General features: G+C 39.3%; 1 protein-coding gene across 1 annotated transcript in view; it reads right to left on the bottom strand.

Annotated features, from left to right (window-relative positions):
• The window catches only part of CUNH1orf21 (chromosome unknown C1orf21 homolog), a 233,471-nt gene that overhangs the window by 95,193 nt on the left and 123,690 nt on the right, over window positions 1–14,588 (bottom strand). Inside the window, exon 3 of the mRNA XM_019635531.1 lies at window positions 12,668–12,762. Within this exon, the coding sequence (XP_019491076.1) occupies window positions 12,668–12,762 (95 nt within the window). The remainder of the gene's footprint in view (window positions 1–12,667; window positions 12,763–14,588) is intronic.

Below are 14,588 nucleotides of genomic sequence, written 5' to 3'. Positions count from 1 at the left end.
ACTCAGGAGTTGGAGACTTAGACAAGAGTGTTTCAAATCCATCTTCAACTCTATGCCTAATGATGAAACCAAAAGCCCAGGCAACCAGGATACATGTCATCAGATAGAAAAGAATCTTCTCATTTCTACAAAGATACCTGAAAATAGCAAATCAAAAATCCATGCCAAAAAACAAAAACAAAAACAACCAACCATCAAATTATTTATGAACTCTTAAGGGAGGACAGCTAAAAAATGACAAATGATAATTAAGGAACACAACAAGTTTTAATGTATAGTAAGAGGGAGCACTTCAAAACTAAATCTGGAATATCTTTTTCTTGTCAAGATGCTTACTTTGGGGAGGCCAACGGCACTGGGGATTGCCAAGTCTGGAGTAATTTATCTTTAAATTGTTTATATGCCAAACTGTTCACCCACATACAGTAAAGCTGGATGACACTTGAGCTTCCTTTTAACTGCCTTCTGTTCATCCGATATCAGAGAATGATGAAACACTGAGGATATTTTAAGATAATGAGAAAAATGACATAATCCTGCTTACATCCCAGACCCCCAAGCAGTCAAAACTCCAGTTTTGGAGTTTTGTTATTATTATCCCCCTTTAAAGAAATCAATTTTAAACCACACAAACAATATACTTATATTTTATATATTTTATTATATTAATAGTATGAAAATTAAAATTCCCTCTTACCACCCCATCCAACTCCTTTGTTGACAATAGCCAATGGCAGCATTTCCTAGGCCACACACTGGAATCTCTTATCTAATTTTCACAACTTCCTGCTAAAGTGGGTTCAATTATTCTCCCCACTTTGCAGAGCAGAAAACTGAGCCCCAGCATGCTTACGTCCCTCATTAACTCAGGCACCCACTGTTGGGAGTTCGGGACACACCCATCCAGGTTTTTCTATGACTCCATATACATCTATATACACACTCGTAGAAAATGCAGAGCACTGCTATTTTGTTTTATAAAAAACCTTAAACGGTATCATACTATACATACCCATTCTACAATTCATATGATTTCTCCATGGTAACTTCATACAGCCCTAACTCATTCTATTTAACTGCTGTCTCGTATACTACGGCTCTTCTGCCCTCCCACTGACAAGCATGAAGACTGTGCCCAGTTTTTCATGAATGGAAACAATACTGCAGTGAAGTCTCGCGCAAGCTCCCTCGTGCACACACGCCACTACTTGGGCAGACACCAAGATGGGCAAGTGCTATGCTAGGTCATGANAGTTGCCCTCTCAATTGTCACTCATGTCTCTCCACTCTGCTGTTATAACTGGGCTAGTTGGGTAAAAAAATGCCCATGTGTTAGCAAGATAAATAAATCCAATATCTAAAATGACCACATGGATCACATAGAATCAGGGTCTGAAAAAGGGCTTCTTTCCACTCTCTATTTAAATATCACAGTACTTGCTCTTGGAGGAGAGGCCAAAAGTCTACACCTGAGGTATTGTTTGTTTGCTGTATGTCCCAAGGTTAAACAGGGAAAGTTTCAGAGGATAAATGAAAAGGTATCCTTTATTGTGGGCAGAAGAAGGTCAGGGGTTACTATTATATGTTCAACAACACCTACGTAGTACCTTGTATCCAAGGAAAGCATATTTAAAAACCATCACATTTTGCAACAATGCTGGGAAAAAGGGAAGTCATTATCAACACCCTCAATCTTCAAATTAGATGAGCAGAGGTCTGTTCTGTTTATTCTGCAGTTACAACCGCCGCAAGCTGGTAAAGGAATGTGGCTATCTGTAAACCAGAAATTAATGTGCTGACTAAAAAAAGAAAATAGCTAAAACACACCAACTACCCAAATAAACACTTCACAACGAGCTCCACCAACCTCCCAATCCACTCATTATTCACGCCACGTTTCTGTGCTTGGCTCACACTATTCCTTCTGCCTGAAAGCCCTTTCCAAATCTCATCTGCCAATGAAAACTTGCTTTTGTTGAAGGCTCTGCGGCGCTGCCAGCTCTCTGTGCCTCTCCCCAGATCTCCCAGTCAGGGTCCACCATTCCATTCTCATTCTCCCGAAAGACTTCGGTGGGGCCACTATTGGAGATCTGCAGTATATGCATCTCTCTCCCCTTGAGTTTCCTGAGTTACAGCTGCGCTTTGTCAATTCTCGTATTCCTTCACTGCCCAGACAATGCCTGGCTAACAGTGAGCGCTGACTACACTGAAATAGGGATTTATTCAAGAGATACGTTGTATCAGGATCCTAAGACTGTGTTTACCTGCATATGGTCAGTTCAGTGTACTAGTATGGAAAAGGGAAAGAAAAAGCCATTTGAAATGGGATTTCAGTCATGTTCTGCTAATGCGTAGCTTTGTGGATGATATAGTAGTTGCTGTAAAACCTACCTTCGATTCATTGCTTTCTGTATCTGTTGCGTATGAACTTTTTTTTAAATTGGGAAACTGTGTGTTTTNGGCTAGTTGGCACTTTTGTCTCAATAATCCTACATATAGAGATTTATCCTAAGGGAATGGCTAGAGACACAAAGTATTATGGAAAATTGTTCATTAAAGTATTAATTAAATTATGGTATATTCAAATTGTATATTCATAGTATATACAGTATAGGTCCCTTTCTATACTTAAATAAGTTTTATAATTAAAAATAGTTTTACACTTAGAGACAAGTTGTAAGGAAAGTACATGGAGTTGCCTTATGATCTACACCCAGCTTCCTCCATTATTTTATCTTACATTAGGATGGTACATTTGTCACAATTAATGAACCAACATTGAAAAAACATTTATATTTCCTTAGTTTTTACTTAGTGTACTGTTTCTGTTCCAGGATCTCACAATCGATTTAGTTGCCATGACTCCTTAGGCATCTCTTGGCTGTGACAGTTTCTCAGACTTACCTTGTTTTTGATGACCTTGACAGCGTTCAGGAGTACTGGCCAAGTATTTTGTAGAATGTCCCTCAGTTGGGATGTGTCCAATGTTTTTCTCATGATTAGACTGAGCTTACGGGTTTGGGAGAGGAAGAGCACAGAGATACAACGCCATTCTCATTACATCATCTCAAGGGTACAAGCTATCAACCGAATGTCCCATTGTTGATGTTAATTTTGATTACCTGGCTGAGGTAGTGATTGTCAGGTTGTTCCACTGTTACGTTAGCCTTTCTCCCTCATTTCCATAATATGCTTTTTCTGAGGAAGTCACTGTGCACAGTCCAAATCTAAGAAGTGGGAAGTTATGCTCCGTCCCCTTGAGGGCAAAGTAATACATAAGTGATTTGGAATTATTTTGCCCGGGAGATTTATCAACTCTTCTCCATTTATTTATACAATCATTTATTTATATCAGTATGGACCCGTGGATATTTATTTTATACTTTGTATAAAGTAAATGCATTATACACTATACTAAATTCATAGTACAATCTAATCCTCTATTATTAATTTTGTTGCTCAAATTGGCTCAGCGTTGGCCATTGGGAGCTCTTTCAGTTGGCTCCTGTGTATCCATCATTGTATATGCGTGTGTGTCTATATGTTAGCGCTTCCTAATTTTCTGGCACTACAGAATGCTCCAAGGTCATCTTCTATATATACCTCAGTCCTATAGTCAGCCAATTAATTATCCAAGGGAGTTCTAGTTTCTTTTTTTTGGAGAACGGTAACTAGAAACAAGATCTGGGGGCTGAGTATGNAATCAAGACGACAAAAGCATCACCCAAGTTAGAAAGAGGATAGGTTTTAGTGTGTCATTAACAACCAAGACTGGCTAGCCAAGGCTGTGTTAGAGGAGCTCACTATGATTGGATACAAAGAAAGGAGAAAAACAAACAGCCATGAGTGCAAAGCCAGACCTAGCAATATTACTTACACGGCACAGTGCACAAAAGCCATAGAACAAACCAAACAAAGGCAGCAAGACCCTTAGGAAAGTCACAGTTTGTACAAGGCAAATACTTAAGAATGGTCTGTCAAATTTCTCAAAGGAATGAGTATGTCCATCTGGAGACACACAACTCATCACAAATGTGTCACACATTTCCATGGCGACGCAGCCGTCAGGAACGGCACTTGCCAACGGGACTGAGCGGACAAATGGAGCATTTCGGGTTATGACAGCGAAACCACCACTACAGAAATCCAGTTTTCCTTTTGTTTAAGGCGCAGGGGGATCCTTGTGGGACTTCAGCCCTCTTTAATCAGATCCCACAGTGGAGGCAATTAGCACGGCCACTGATACCTGCCCGAAGGTCCCTGCAGCCGAACAATGTGCCAGCTTGATTAAGAGGGAAAAGCAAGACCGTCTTTCTCCGGCTCCCTCACACCTGTTCACAATTTTTCTTTTCTTCCTGTTGATCTTGTCAGGTGGCTTATTAAAATGCACGTCAGAAACAGCAGGCTGACACCCCGATCCAACCCTCCTTGTCCTCTCAGTTGCAAGCTGTGCAAGTCACAATCGATCTGGGGTAAGAGCAATGCATTGGTGGTATTTTTAGCATTTATTCCTCAGACTACAACAGAGGGGGGCCAGATTGTTTTTGTGGCAGCTCCATCACACTGAAGACAGACAGTTTCCCACCAAATCTCTGTGCCTCACTTTTGAGGTAAAGTATATCATATACATGTATACCTGTGTATTTTTTAGGGCTAGAAGGGGATCTGTTGGCTGGACTTGCTTTGGGTGAGCATGGCACTGCCCCCATTTTCTGGATCCTTTCAACTCTTACATTATGGACAATGTACTGACCCTACCCCCATCCCCCCAAACTTTGTAGACAGATGATCCCCTACAAGGTTCCTTTCATAATCAACAGAACTGACTTTACAAGGAGTCCACTAGATGCAGATGAGTGCGGGGGTTTCTAATGCTAGAATTAGAAAAAAAGTTAAACGTTTTCGTAAGTGTACATGAGATGGCGAAAGAGGAAGAAAGGGAGAACCCTCTACGTGCTACTCTCTGAGGTAAGAAGGGGATCTGACAGTTGCTTTCTAAAATGGTGAAATTTGCACCTACATTCAGACCTTCTCACCTAGCCCTCTTTTGATCAAGGACAGATATATGACAATAAATCCCATCTTTTCCAGGACTGTTCCAATTTCAAAAATTCCGTGCTAACGTCCTCATATCAAAATAGTCCAACATCATGGGCACCTTAATGGAATGCTCTGGATCACCTCATCATCTAGAATTTGCATGAAGGCTAATTATTAGTATACGCTCAAAAAAACATGAGGGCTTGGGAAAGGAGATACAAGAAGTATTTACAAAAATAAACAAACCAATGAAAAGAAACAAATGATTCTGCTTTGGAGCATAAACTTATTCCCCTTGGGCTTTTCCCACTGAACATTCTGTCTCCCAAGCTAACTAAATTTGGGTCCCCAAACCCTGGTACAACTTCACATTCTTGCCTCAGATCTTTGTTGCTTTACTTGGTCGGATTTTTCAACGGATGAGCATTCCAGTGGCTAAGAGCTTAGCTCTAGAGCTAAAAGTCCTAGCCATACGACCTTGGGCAAGTTACTTATTCCTTTCATTGTACCGAGGAAGAAGCCTCAGTTTCTTCATCTGTAAAATGGGAATATTTATGTTACCGAGAATCACGTGAATTACAACATGAAAACAGTGTCTAGTCCATAGTGAAGGTTCAACAAATGTTACCTGTGCTGGTTGTGTAGGGAGCACTGTTGTGAATGCACAACATCCAGTGAGGAATAATAACAAAAAACATAATGTAAATATCAACAGTTACTTTAACCAAAAATTGTGACTTAACCGTGTTAACAAATGAGAGAGGAAGTGAGAAGGCGGNTATGCACATGACTTGTATTCATCTTTTGTTATTGGTATATATTGAGTATTACAGTTTGAATACAGTTTTTTCCTTTCTTAAAATGTGTATACAGGGGCAACCAGGTGCTCGGTTGGTTAGAGCATGTGCTCTTAACAACAAGGTTGCGGGTTCAATTCCTGCATGGGATGGTGGGCTAAGCCCCCCCCACAACTAGAGTGAAAACGGCGACTGGACTTGGAGCTGAGTTGCATCCTCCACAACTAGATTAAAACGATGACTTGACTTGGAGCTGATGGGTCCTGGAAAAAAACACACTGTTCCCCAATAAAAATTAAAAAAAAAAAGTGTATACATTCTTTGGCACCCTCTGTATACATTAAGCATATTATTTTATTTTAGAAACACAGATGTGCATTTCCTCTCCCATCTTTTGATGCAGGTACAAGGCTTTTCCCTTAAGTGAGGAATCCTGACCGGAGCTCCACATATACTTACTTCCTGCATTAACCCCACCCTTGTAATGCGCATCTGAGATCCCCTGGTTTGATTTACGTGCAGCGAGAATGTAAAGACCTTGTGAAATAATCGGAGGGCAGAATTCAATTTAACAGCGAGCTTTTAATACTGCTCCTTCACTGAGACTTTCTAAAGCATTTAATTTAATTTTCACGGAAACAGCTCTCTTTCCACACTTGCGTTTCATTGGTTTACATATTACTTAACTAAGTTACATAATCACAATGACATTTTAACCAGTCTAAACAGGTTTGGAAACCATCACACCGGCTCTTAGAAAACACACAATTAACCAAGGGAGCAAAAGCACAGAGGTGTTCTAGAGGGCAGCCCACAAGCCAGGTGAGCACACCTTGGGCTGCAGCCAGCACCTTTCAGGGAGAAATGTGTGCGTCTTCTAATGCAGTGAGTTGGGTAAGAGAGCATCCACTGTACTAGTGATCCGGAACATTTTTCATATCCTTATTGCCCAATATCCTCTACTGTGAACCATCTGTTCATTTCATTTACCTATTTTTCTAATGGATTATCTTTTTGTTAATTATTTACAAGTGCTCATTATACATCCCCGATATCAATCCTTTGTCATTTATATGTCATAAAGATTTTCAGCCAGGCTGTTTCCTATCTATTAACTACTTTTTTTTGTATTTCTTCTGTCTATAAAAGTACTTAATTTGATCTAATGAAACAAACTACTTTTGTTTCTCCATAGTGTTGGCTTTCTGTGTCTTGTCTAAGAAACCCTCCCTTTGCTAAGATGCGAAACCTATTCTCCTATGTTTTCTTTTAATGCTTCAATCATTTTGTTATTCCCAGGTTCCAGACAAGGAACTTGAAGTTCAGAAGCTTTAGATAGTCAACCAAAATTATAAAGCTAGCAACAATGAAGCCAGGACCCATATTGCCATATATCTATATATAATCTCCAACTCACACCACTTTTCTTAAGAAGGAATTAATGAGGGAAGTAAACTGGGATACACGCTGTCCAGCAATGATGAAAATTCGAATAAACGCACATCTCTGTATTGAGACTACATAAATGATTGACATAGAAATGATCCATCATCAGCCTCAGAAAACCAACAGCATGATCTCTTCCACCTACAGAAGCTGCCGTCAAAGAGCCCGAGTGACTGGAAGATCTATTGGGTCGTCGGAAAAATCATGACATATTTTTTCTGTTTTTCACTGCAACAATGCATCATGACTTTTCCGACAACCCAATAGATACTACTAGGTCCCACTGGTCTTATTTATTCATTCATCCATCCCTTCTAGCAAACAAAAATATACTGAGCTCCTAATATACTCCAGGCAGTGCTTCTGAGCGCCACACCCTCACCTGTGCCCTTTGCTAGACTTCTTCGCATAGGTGTTCTGCAAGTTGCTAAAGGTTTGCTTTCTCAAAACCAACCTCTCCCTTCACAATGTGCCTTGAATTGTGGTCACTTAGGTCTTTTTATCTGCTATCAGACAGTGAGCTCTTTAGGCCCTAGGGTGAGGTTTCTGTCTGATGAGCCTCTCTGTCCTCCAGAGCACAGAGTCCAAGACTCTGGCAGTACAGGTGCTCTGCTACTGCACCTATTACATTGTCAGGTGGTCAATGGCTTAACTTTCTCTCCTGTGGACTCTACTGTTAGATTTTTAAGGGTGGGCAAGAATGAATACTGAAGAAATAAAGGAAGGAACACCTGGTATTTTCATTAAACACTATCTTCCTAGTGATTTTACCATTTCATTGAGGTTACTATTTATCTCACTACCAGGGAGTCACAATCTTAGTATTGCCATTATCTCCTGATCCTCTGTCTTCCGTTAATATCCATAATGAGCTGTCAAATCTTGTTGCTTCTATTGCACCCCAGCCCGAATATTTTCTAGTTTCCCTGCCACCACCTTGGTTCAGGCTCACTGTCTCTTGCAAAAAATATGGGTTCCCCACACCAATCCACATGACACCTGCAGCAGCCACATAAACTTTCCCGAATCATAATTTCATCCTGCTAAGCTCTCACTGAAAACCTCCAAAGGCTCCCTTTCATCCACTGAATTAATTTCAGAGCTCTCAGCGGGACTCTGAGACTCTCTATATTACCCCATCTATGTTTTGAGTCTAATTTCCCACTGCTGTCCTACTGACAGCTTCTCCTCTTCCTTCTGACTCCCCAATCAAATCGGGCTATATGCTTTTTTATTAAATCTGTCTGGCATTTTTCATCTGTTACTTCTGCCTGGGGCACTTTTCTTCAAGGCCCATAGTAAATATAAGCCCTTTCGTGAAGTGAGTCCTATACCCCAAGAGTTAAGATCTCTGCCTCCTCTGATATCAGCAGCACTTGGTATTGCCTTCTTTGCTGGAATCAATCTGACCCTATTTTATTTATAGTCATTTGGTGCTTACCTTATCCACTGCAATTCAAGTGCCTAGAGGTAAAGGTCAGTGGTTTCCTTATTTTTATATTCTTCTGCAGGGGCAATCAATAAAATATTTGTTGAGCTGTCCTCTCAACTTTATTGTAAGCTCCTTGAGGACAGTGACCCTAAGTATCCTGTGACTCTTGGTACAAGGAAGGGCCTTGGACATAACAAGTGCTCCAAACATACTTGATTAAATAATTTAATAGTCTGAGAGCCAGATTTTCCAAACTGCGTATAACACTGGCATTAACCTAAAGTATTCATTTAGAAATCTGCCATCAACCAACATAAAGGAACAAAGAAAGAAACACTGACTCCAACATCCTTCATTCTCTCCTTTTGTTTTATATGATAATGGCTAACTCTTACTAGGTGCTTATCAGTACCAGGCACTGCACTCAAAGTCTTAACAACCATCCTGTCATTTAACCCTCACAACCTCGCCAGCAAGAGACACTGTCTTTTCCTGCAACTGATGGATAGGAGGTTTACAGGAGTAACTTGATCCCACAGTGATCAAGTGGCAGAGCTGAGATTCGAACGCAGGCAGCTTCTGCCTCCAGAGCCCACCATTGTCACCATCATGTCCTCCTACTTTGGTGACGTTTGCTGAGCCCCTTAACTGCAACAGTTTCAGTCAAAAAACAAACAAACAAAAACTTTTAATAATACTTTAACTTACATCTTAAATGAAACTGTTCTTTGAAACATAAAAGAACTTTTTGATTCTTAGATTAATGGACGTAAAAATCAAGACTTGTTAAATCTATTTCATCTACCTTCCAAAGGAAGCTTCAGATTTCGGAGACCACTAGTTTTCTCAAGCAACATCAGTGGTTCCTACCGGATGGTGCATCCCAAAGGACGGAACAGATGACAAGGACATCATACTCCCAAATAACTGAAAATCATTGCATTTTGGAAAGCAGTCTAGAAATCTCAGAAGCAAAGATAACTATTTACTCTCCATTCTCCATGCAAGTCTTTACACAGAAAACTCCTGTTTAGGAGGCCTGGACTCTGATTGGCTGGAAGAGTAAAGGGGCATGGGGTTGCCATGGATAATCGGCAAGTAAATAAGACCCGCAATTGCTCTCTTTTTGAATCTCCATTCAGTGTGCAGAGGAAAGCACTAGCACCGATTGTGGCCACTATGTTGAAAAAGCACATACTAGCACCAAGGAGGTGATGGATTACAAAACTAAGAGAGAAGGAAAAACATTGAATTGGCCCTAAATGTGATGAGAGCACATTGAGGAAAAACTCATAAGCTGTAAAGTAATTTCTTCCCTTAGGTTTCAGAAATACAAACATGCAAAGCAGAGATGGACACCAGCAGTTAGATCCAAGAAATGGCCACTGCCAGACTGGTCACCAGTGTCTTTAGCACCAAATGGAAATATTATTATTAAAGATGAGATTCATAACTCAAGCTGAAAATCTCTGATTTTCAGTAAAATAAAGTAGGAAAATGACTACTGATGCTTTAACTACTCAAGTGTTCTATTTATCTATTGAAAGTAAAAAAAAAAAAATCATGTAAAAAGTCTGATTTAACTTCCACTATTTAGATTCCACTTTCTGCATTTAGGTATTAATGTTAAAATATACCATAGGCATGATGAATCTCTGTGACTTAAGTGTACCTTAAAACCAAATCCCTTTTTTGAAGCAAAAAATTTTATAATGAAGTATTTTCACTCCTTTAAAATTATCTGAAATATTCAGTTGTTGATACTTCAGTATTTTGAGTTGTCGATCGTATGCTCAGAAAAGAATAGAGGAAAAAGAATTAGCCCATTATGTTCATTAGTGTTTCATGGAAAATAGCCTTAAATACTCATGAGCACCGGTTAATATTCTGCCAACTCCCTCTGCTGTAGCAGAAATCATAAAAACAAAAACAAAGCACATAACACAAAAAGTAGTTTGAGTCAAGTGAAAATATTTTATGACATTGCAAGCTTCTTAAAAATACATTCACTCATCCATGAAAAGAAAGCAAATAATTAACCCCAAAATAAAATAGAGAAACAATTTTGCTCCAGCTAAAGAAAACACCAATAAAGAAATGCGTGTTCCTAACAATTTGTAATCTTTTAAGAAATGAGCTAATATGGCAATTAACTGTTTTTATAGAGATGGAATAATAAGGTGGGGCATGTGTATCCATATTCAAGAAAGAGGATCCTAACTTCCTGCTTCAGGTTGTTACAATTCTCACATTAATGCAATCCTCACAATACCTGTAACACTGTGAATATGAAATACTACTTTGATAGAAACCTATCTTAAAAGTACATTATTTTGGGCCTGCCGAGTGGCTCGTTTGTTAAGAGCTGGCTTGGGAGCGCAAGCTCTGAGCAGTAGGGNAGTCTTACAGTGTCATTTCCAGAGTTACTTAGGTCAGCACATTCCCCTCCCCACACTTCAGTGAGATTATTTCATATATTTGTAATACTGTCAGATTCTTTTGTCAGTCTACATCCTATCCTGGCATCCCCTGACCTCCTAAATTTATTTTAAATGTGCCAACGTTAAAAGTTCACTCTCTTTGCTGGAAAGCTCTATGAGTTTTGACAAATGCACAGTGTCATGCATTTACCATGACAGTGTCATACCGCATAGTTTCACCACCCAAAAAAATCAACTGTGTTTCATCTCCTTTTACCCCCGAACTCATCAATCTGTTTATATCTCTATGGTTTCTGCTTTTTTCAGAATTCATATCAGTAGGACTGTAACATATTACCTCCTTTCAGACTGGATTCTTTCACTTAACAATATACATCAAGATTTATCCATGTTTTGTTTTTTTCACAGTTTGGTAGCTCATTCTTTTCATCACTGAATAATATCCCATTGTGTGGATGGACCACAGTTTTTTCACTCACCCAACTGAAGGACATCTTGGTTCCCTCCAGTTTTTTGGTGATGATGAATAAAGCTACTATCAAAAATCACGTGAAGGTTTTTGTGGGGTCTTCGTTTTTCAAATCACTTGGGAAAATATCCTAGGAGCAGGATTACTGGACGTAAGGTAAGACTATGTGTAGCTTTGTAAGCAATTCAGATCCATTTTTGTTCAAAAAAAGGTTATATTTCTATGCATAGGAGGAATAAAAACATAAACAATTGTTATGGGACTGATGACTGGTTTTATTTATCTGTATTATTTTCTGCATTTCCCAAGGATGTTATAAAGTGATTCAAGCAAGTAACACATTCCTAATCANACCTGGAGCAGGGCTGCCGTGAGCAGCCGGCAGCCGGCCTGAGCTGCCCTGAACTGCTGTGAGTGGCCATTCGACAGCCAATGACCCATCTGCTTCACCTGGGAAGAGCACACTGATCATAATACCAACATGGGCCAGTGAAGTGGCGTCTGCCACAACTAGACTGAAGAACAAAAGGACAGCAACTTGTCTGCTCCGCTTCCCCAATTCCCCAATGCTGTTCCCTCCCCCAAATCCCCAATAAAATCTTCAAGAAAAACTCAAAAACATTATTTTCCTTTGAAAGGCAACTTCCCCAACACACTGCATGTCCAGAATAATGAAACTTAGCCATTCTCCCTGACCTTGATAAGAGTTCAAGGAGATGAAGAAAAAAGAAAAGAATGGTCCTCCCCCCATAAATCTCAGTCCTACTTCCTGCTTTTTCCTTTAACTTTAACCATTTTAACACGCTAATAATTTTGCTATTGTTTCCCCCTGGAGCATTCTCTATCAAGATTAAAGCAGGGCTTATTCAGAAACAAACAGGATACAGGAGCAATGGGGCAGCTTCCAGGCAAGCTATAAATAGTAACGGCGTTTTCAAGAAATCTTGCGCTGGTGTGGCAGTTGCCCTTTCAACGCGCAGTGCAGATTTTATGACAATGGTGTCACCAAAACGCATTGTTATATGAGACATTTCGTTCTTACCAGGTTTTCTTGGTTCCTGGCTGCTATTTTCTGCTCCTCTTCTGCCCCGTTTTTCATGTATTTGACCTCTTCCACCGGTTTGATCCTATACTCATCTAAGTACCAAAAAAAAAAAAAAGAGACAGAGACATTTTATAAATTTTTCACAGTGGTAGAAAAGTGTCAGTGAGAAAAGCCCAATAGCGTAATTGGTTAGACCCTTTTCCCGGTGGCCTTGATGTGTGGTTCATTTGAAACCATCTGGAAGAAGCTGAGCCAGCCTCTTTTTATGAGGAGCTCTCCTCTGCCTGCTGGAGAAAGCTCAGCACCACCAAGATAGCTAATGAAAGTGGCACCGGCTGGTCCTTTCACAGACAGTGGCAGAGGAAACAGAGGCTACTCCATCTCCAAAGACTTTTTGGAATACACGCACTAGGACGCATCTATCACATCATGGTCTAAGGGAGATTTTTCATGTTATGAACTAATCTTTTTCTTACGAGAATAGTAGTTCCCAATACCTGCGGCAGCAATTTTCAACTGCACATTCACACCTTAATGTCTCTCTTTGGAAAAACAAAGCCCTGTTTAAGACAAGAGTTTAATTGATCAACAAATGGATACAAACAACTAGGAAAAACAATGTTTCCTATTTGCAATCCACAGATTAAACATGGAGTAGTCTGCAATTATTTCATATGCTACACACACACACACACACACACACTTTAATCTCTCCGTAAAGTTATAAGCATAAAGAGCCATAATAGGGAGATCTATCACTCCAGGCTGGAGAGCATAATGGGCCATGGATTGGACCTAGACTTTACAACAGCCAGAGAGAGCATACAATAAATTTCAACATTGCTCTGCATCATGGGACAAACTCAGGAAAACTTGCAGCTAAAACTCTCCCCCAGAACAGAAGTTTGGTGATAACAATGATGACATTTTCATCAGATTCCTGTCAACAGGATATGATTTGGGCATGCTAAGGTCAAAAATAGGTGTGATTCTGAGTCACCTTTAGTCCTATTTATTGGAAAAATCACAGGAATTATGGAATTAGAACATTTCATCAATCAACAAATAGCATGGAATAATGTCTATGATAAACTACCTGGAAGATATCTAAAAGAGTTTGTATTTCAGTTCAGGAAATGGCAACCTATTTTTTGATTGACTATGATTAATTTGATACAATGACCATATTCTTATATAATTTTTGCCTCATTTATAATACCATGTTTTATATAGTTTTAGGCTTTCTCATACTATCCCTGAACACACTACCCCTCCAAAGACATTTGTTATAGTAACATTTCTCCAAGTAATTATGCTGTTCAAATGTTTCTCAAAATTATCATCCTTATGAAAGTAATACATTTGTACATAGCTGAATAAAGCCTCTATGTTTATGGCTAAGCCAATTGTTTTTTCCACCTGTTCAACGTAGTTATTGTTTCAGCTTCTTTCTAAAGAAATGAGAAAGACCTGTTGAGGTTATAGGAATGAGCCCTTCAGGTCCTGAATATACTAACAAGTTAATCAATGGATTCTGGTCCACCATTACAACACACAAGAATTTCACATTCCAATCTGGTATTCAGAAGTGGAAAAAAATGAAAGTGAATGAATAAAATTGGCACATTTAATTAAGCATTATTTACTTAGAAGTTGAAAAAGCACTTGCTAATAAATAAAAAAAGACACTGACAAATTATGCCTCCACTACAATTACACAGAGATAAAAATAAAGAAAAAAAATAGTTAACGATGGGCCTCTTTAACTTCAGTTGGAGACATTAATATTTATAAACCATGGTTCACTGTGATAATTACTAACATGTAACTGATCTAAATTGTGATCTTAATTACTTACGGTGAGTGTCTTAATTGTTTAAACATAAACACACACACACACACACACACACACACACAC

The sequence above is a fragment of the Hipposideros armiger genome, unplaced genomic scaffold (genome assembly GCF_001890085.2).
Source record: "Hipposideros armiger isolate ML-2016 unplaced genomic scaffold, ASM189008v1 scaffold_22, whole genome shotgun sequence".
Classification (NCBI taxonomy): domain Eukaryota; kingdom Metazoa; phylum Chordata; class Mammalia; order Chiroptera; family Hipposideridae; genus Hipposideros; species Hipposideros armiger.
Note: the sequence above shows the minus strand (reverse complement) of the source record. Positions and strands in the feature narration are given on the sequence as shown.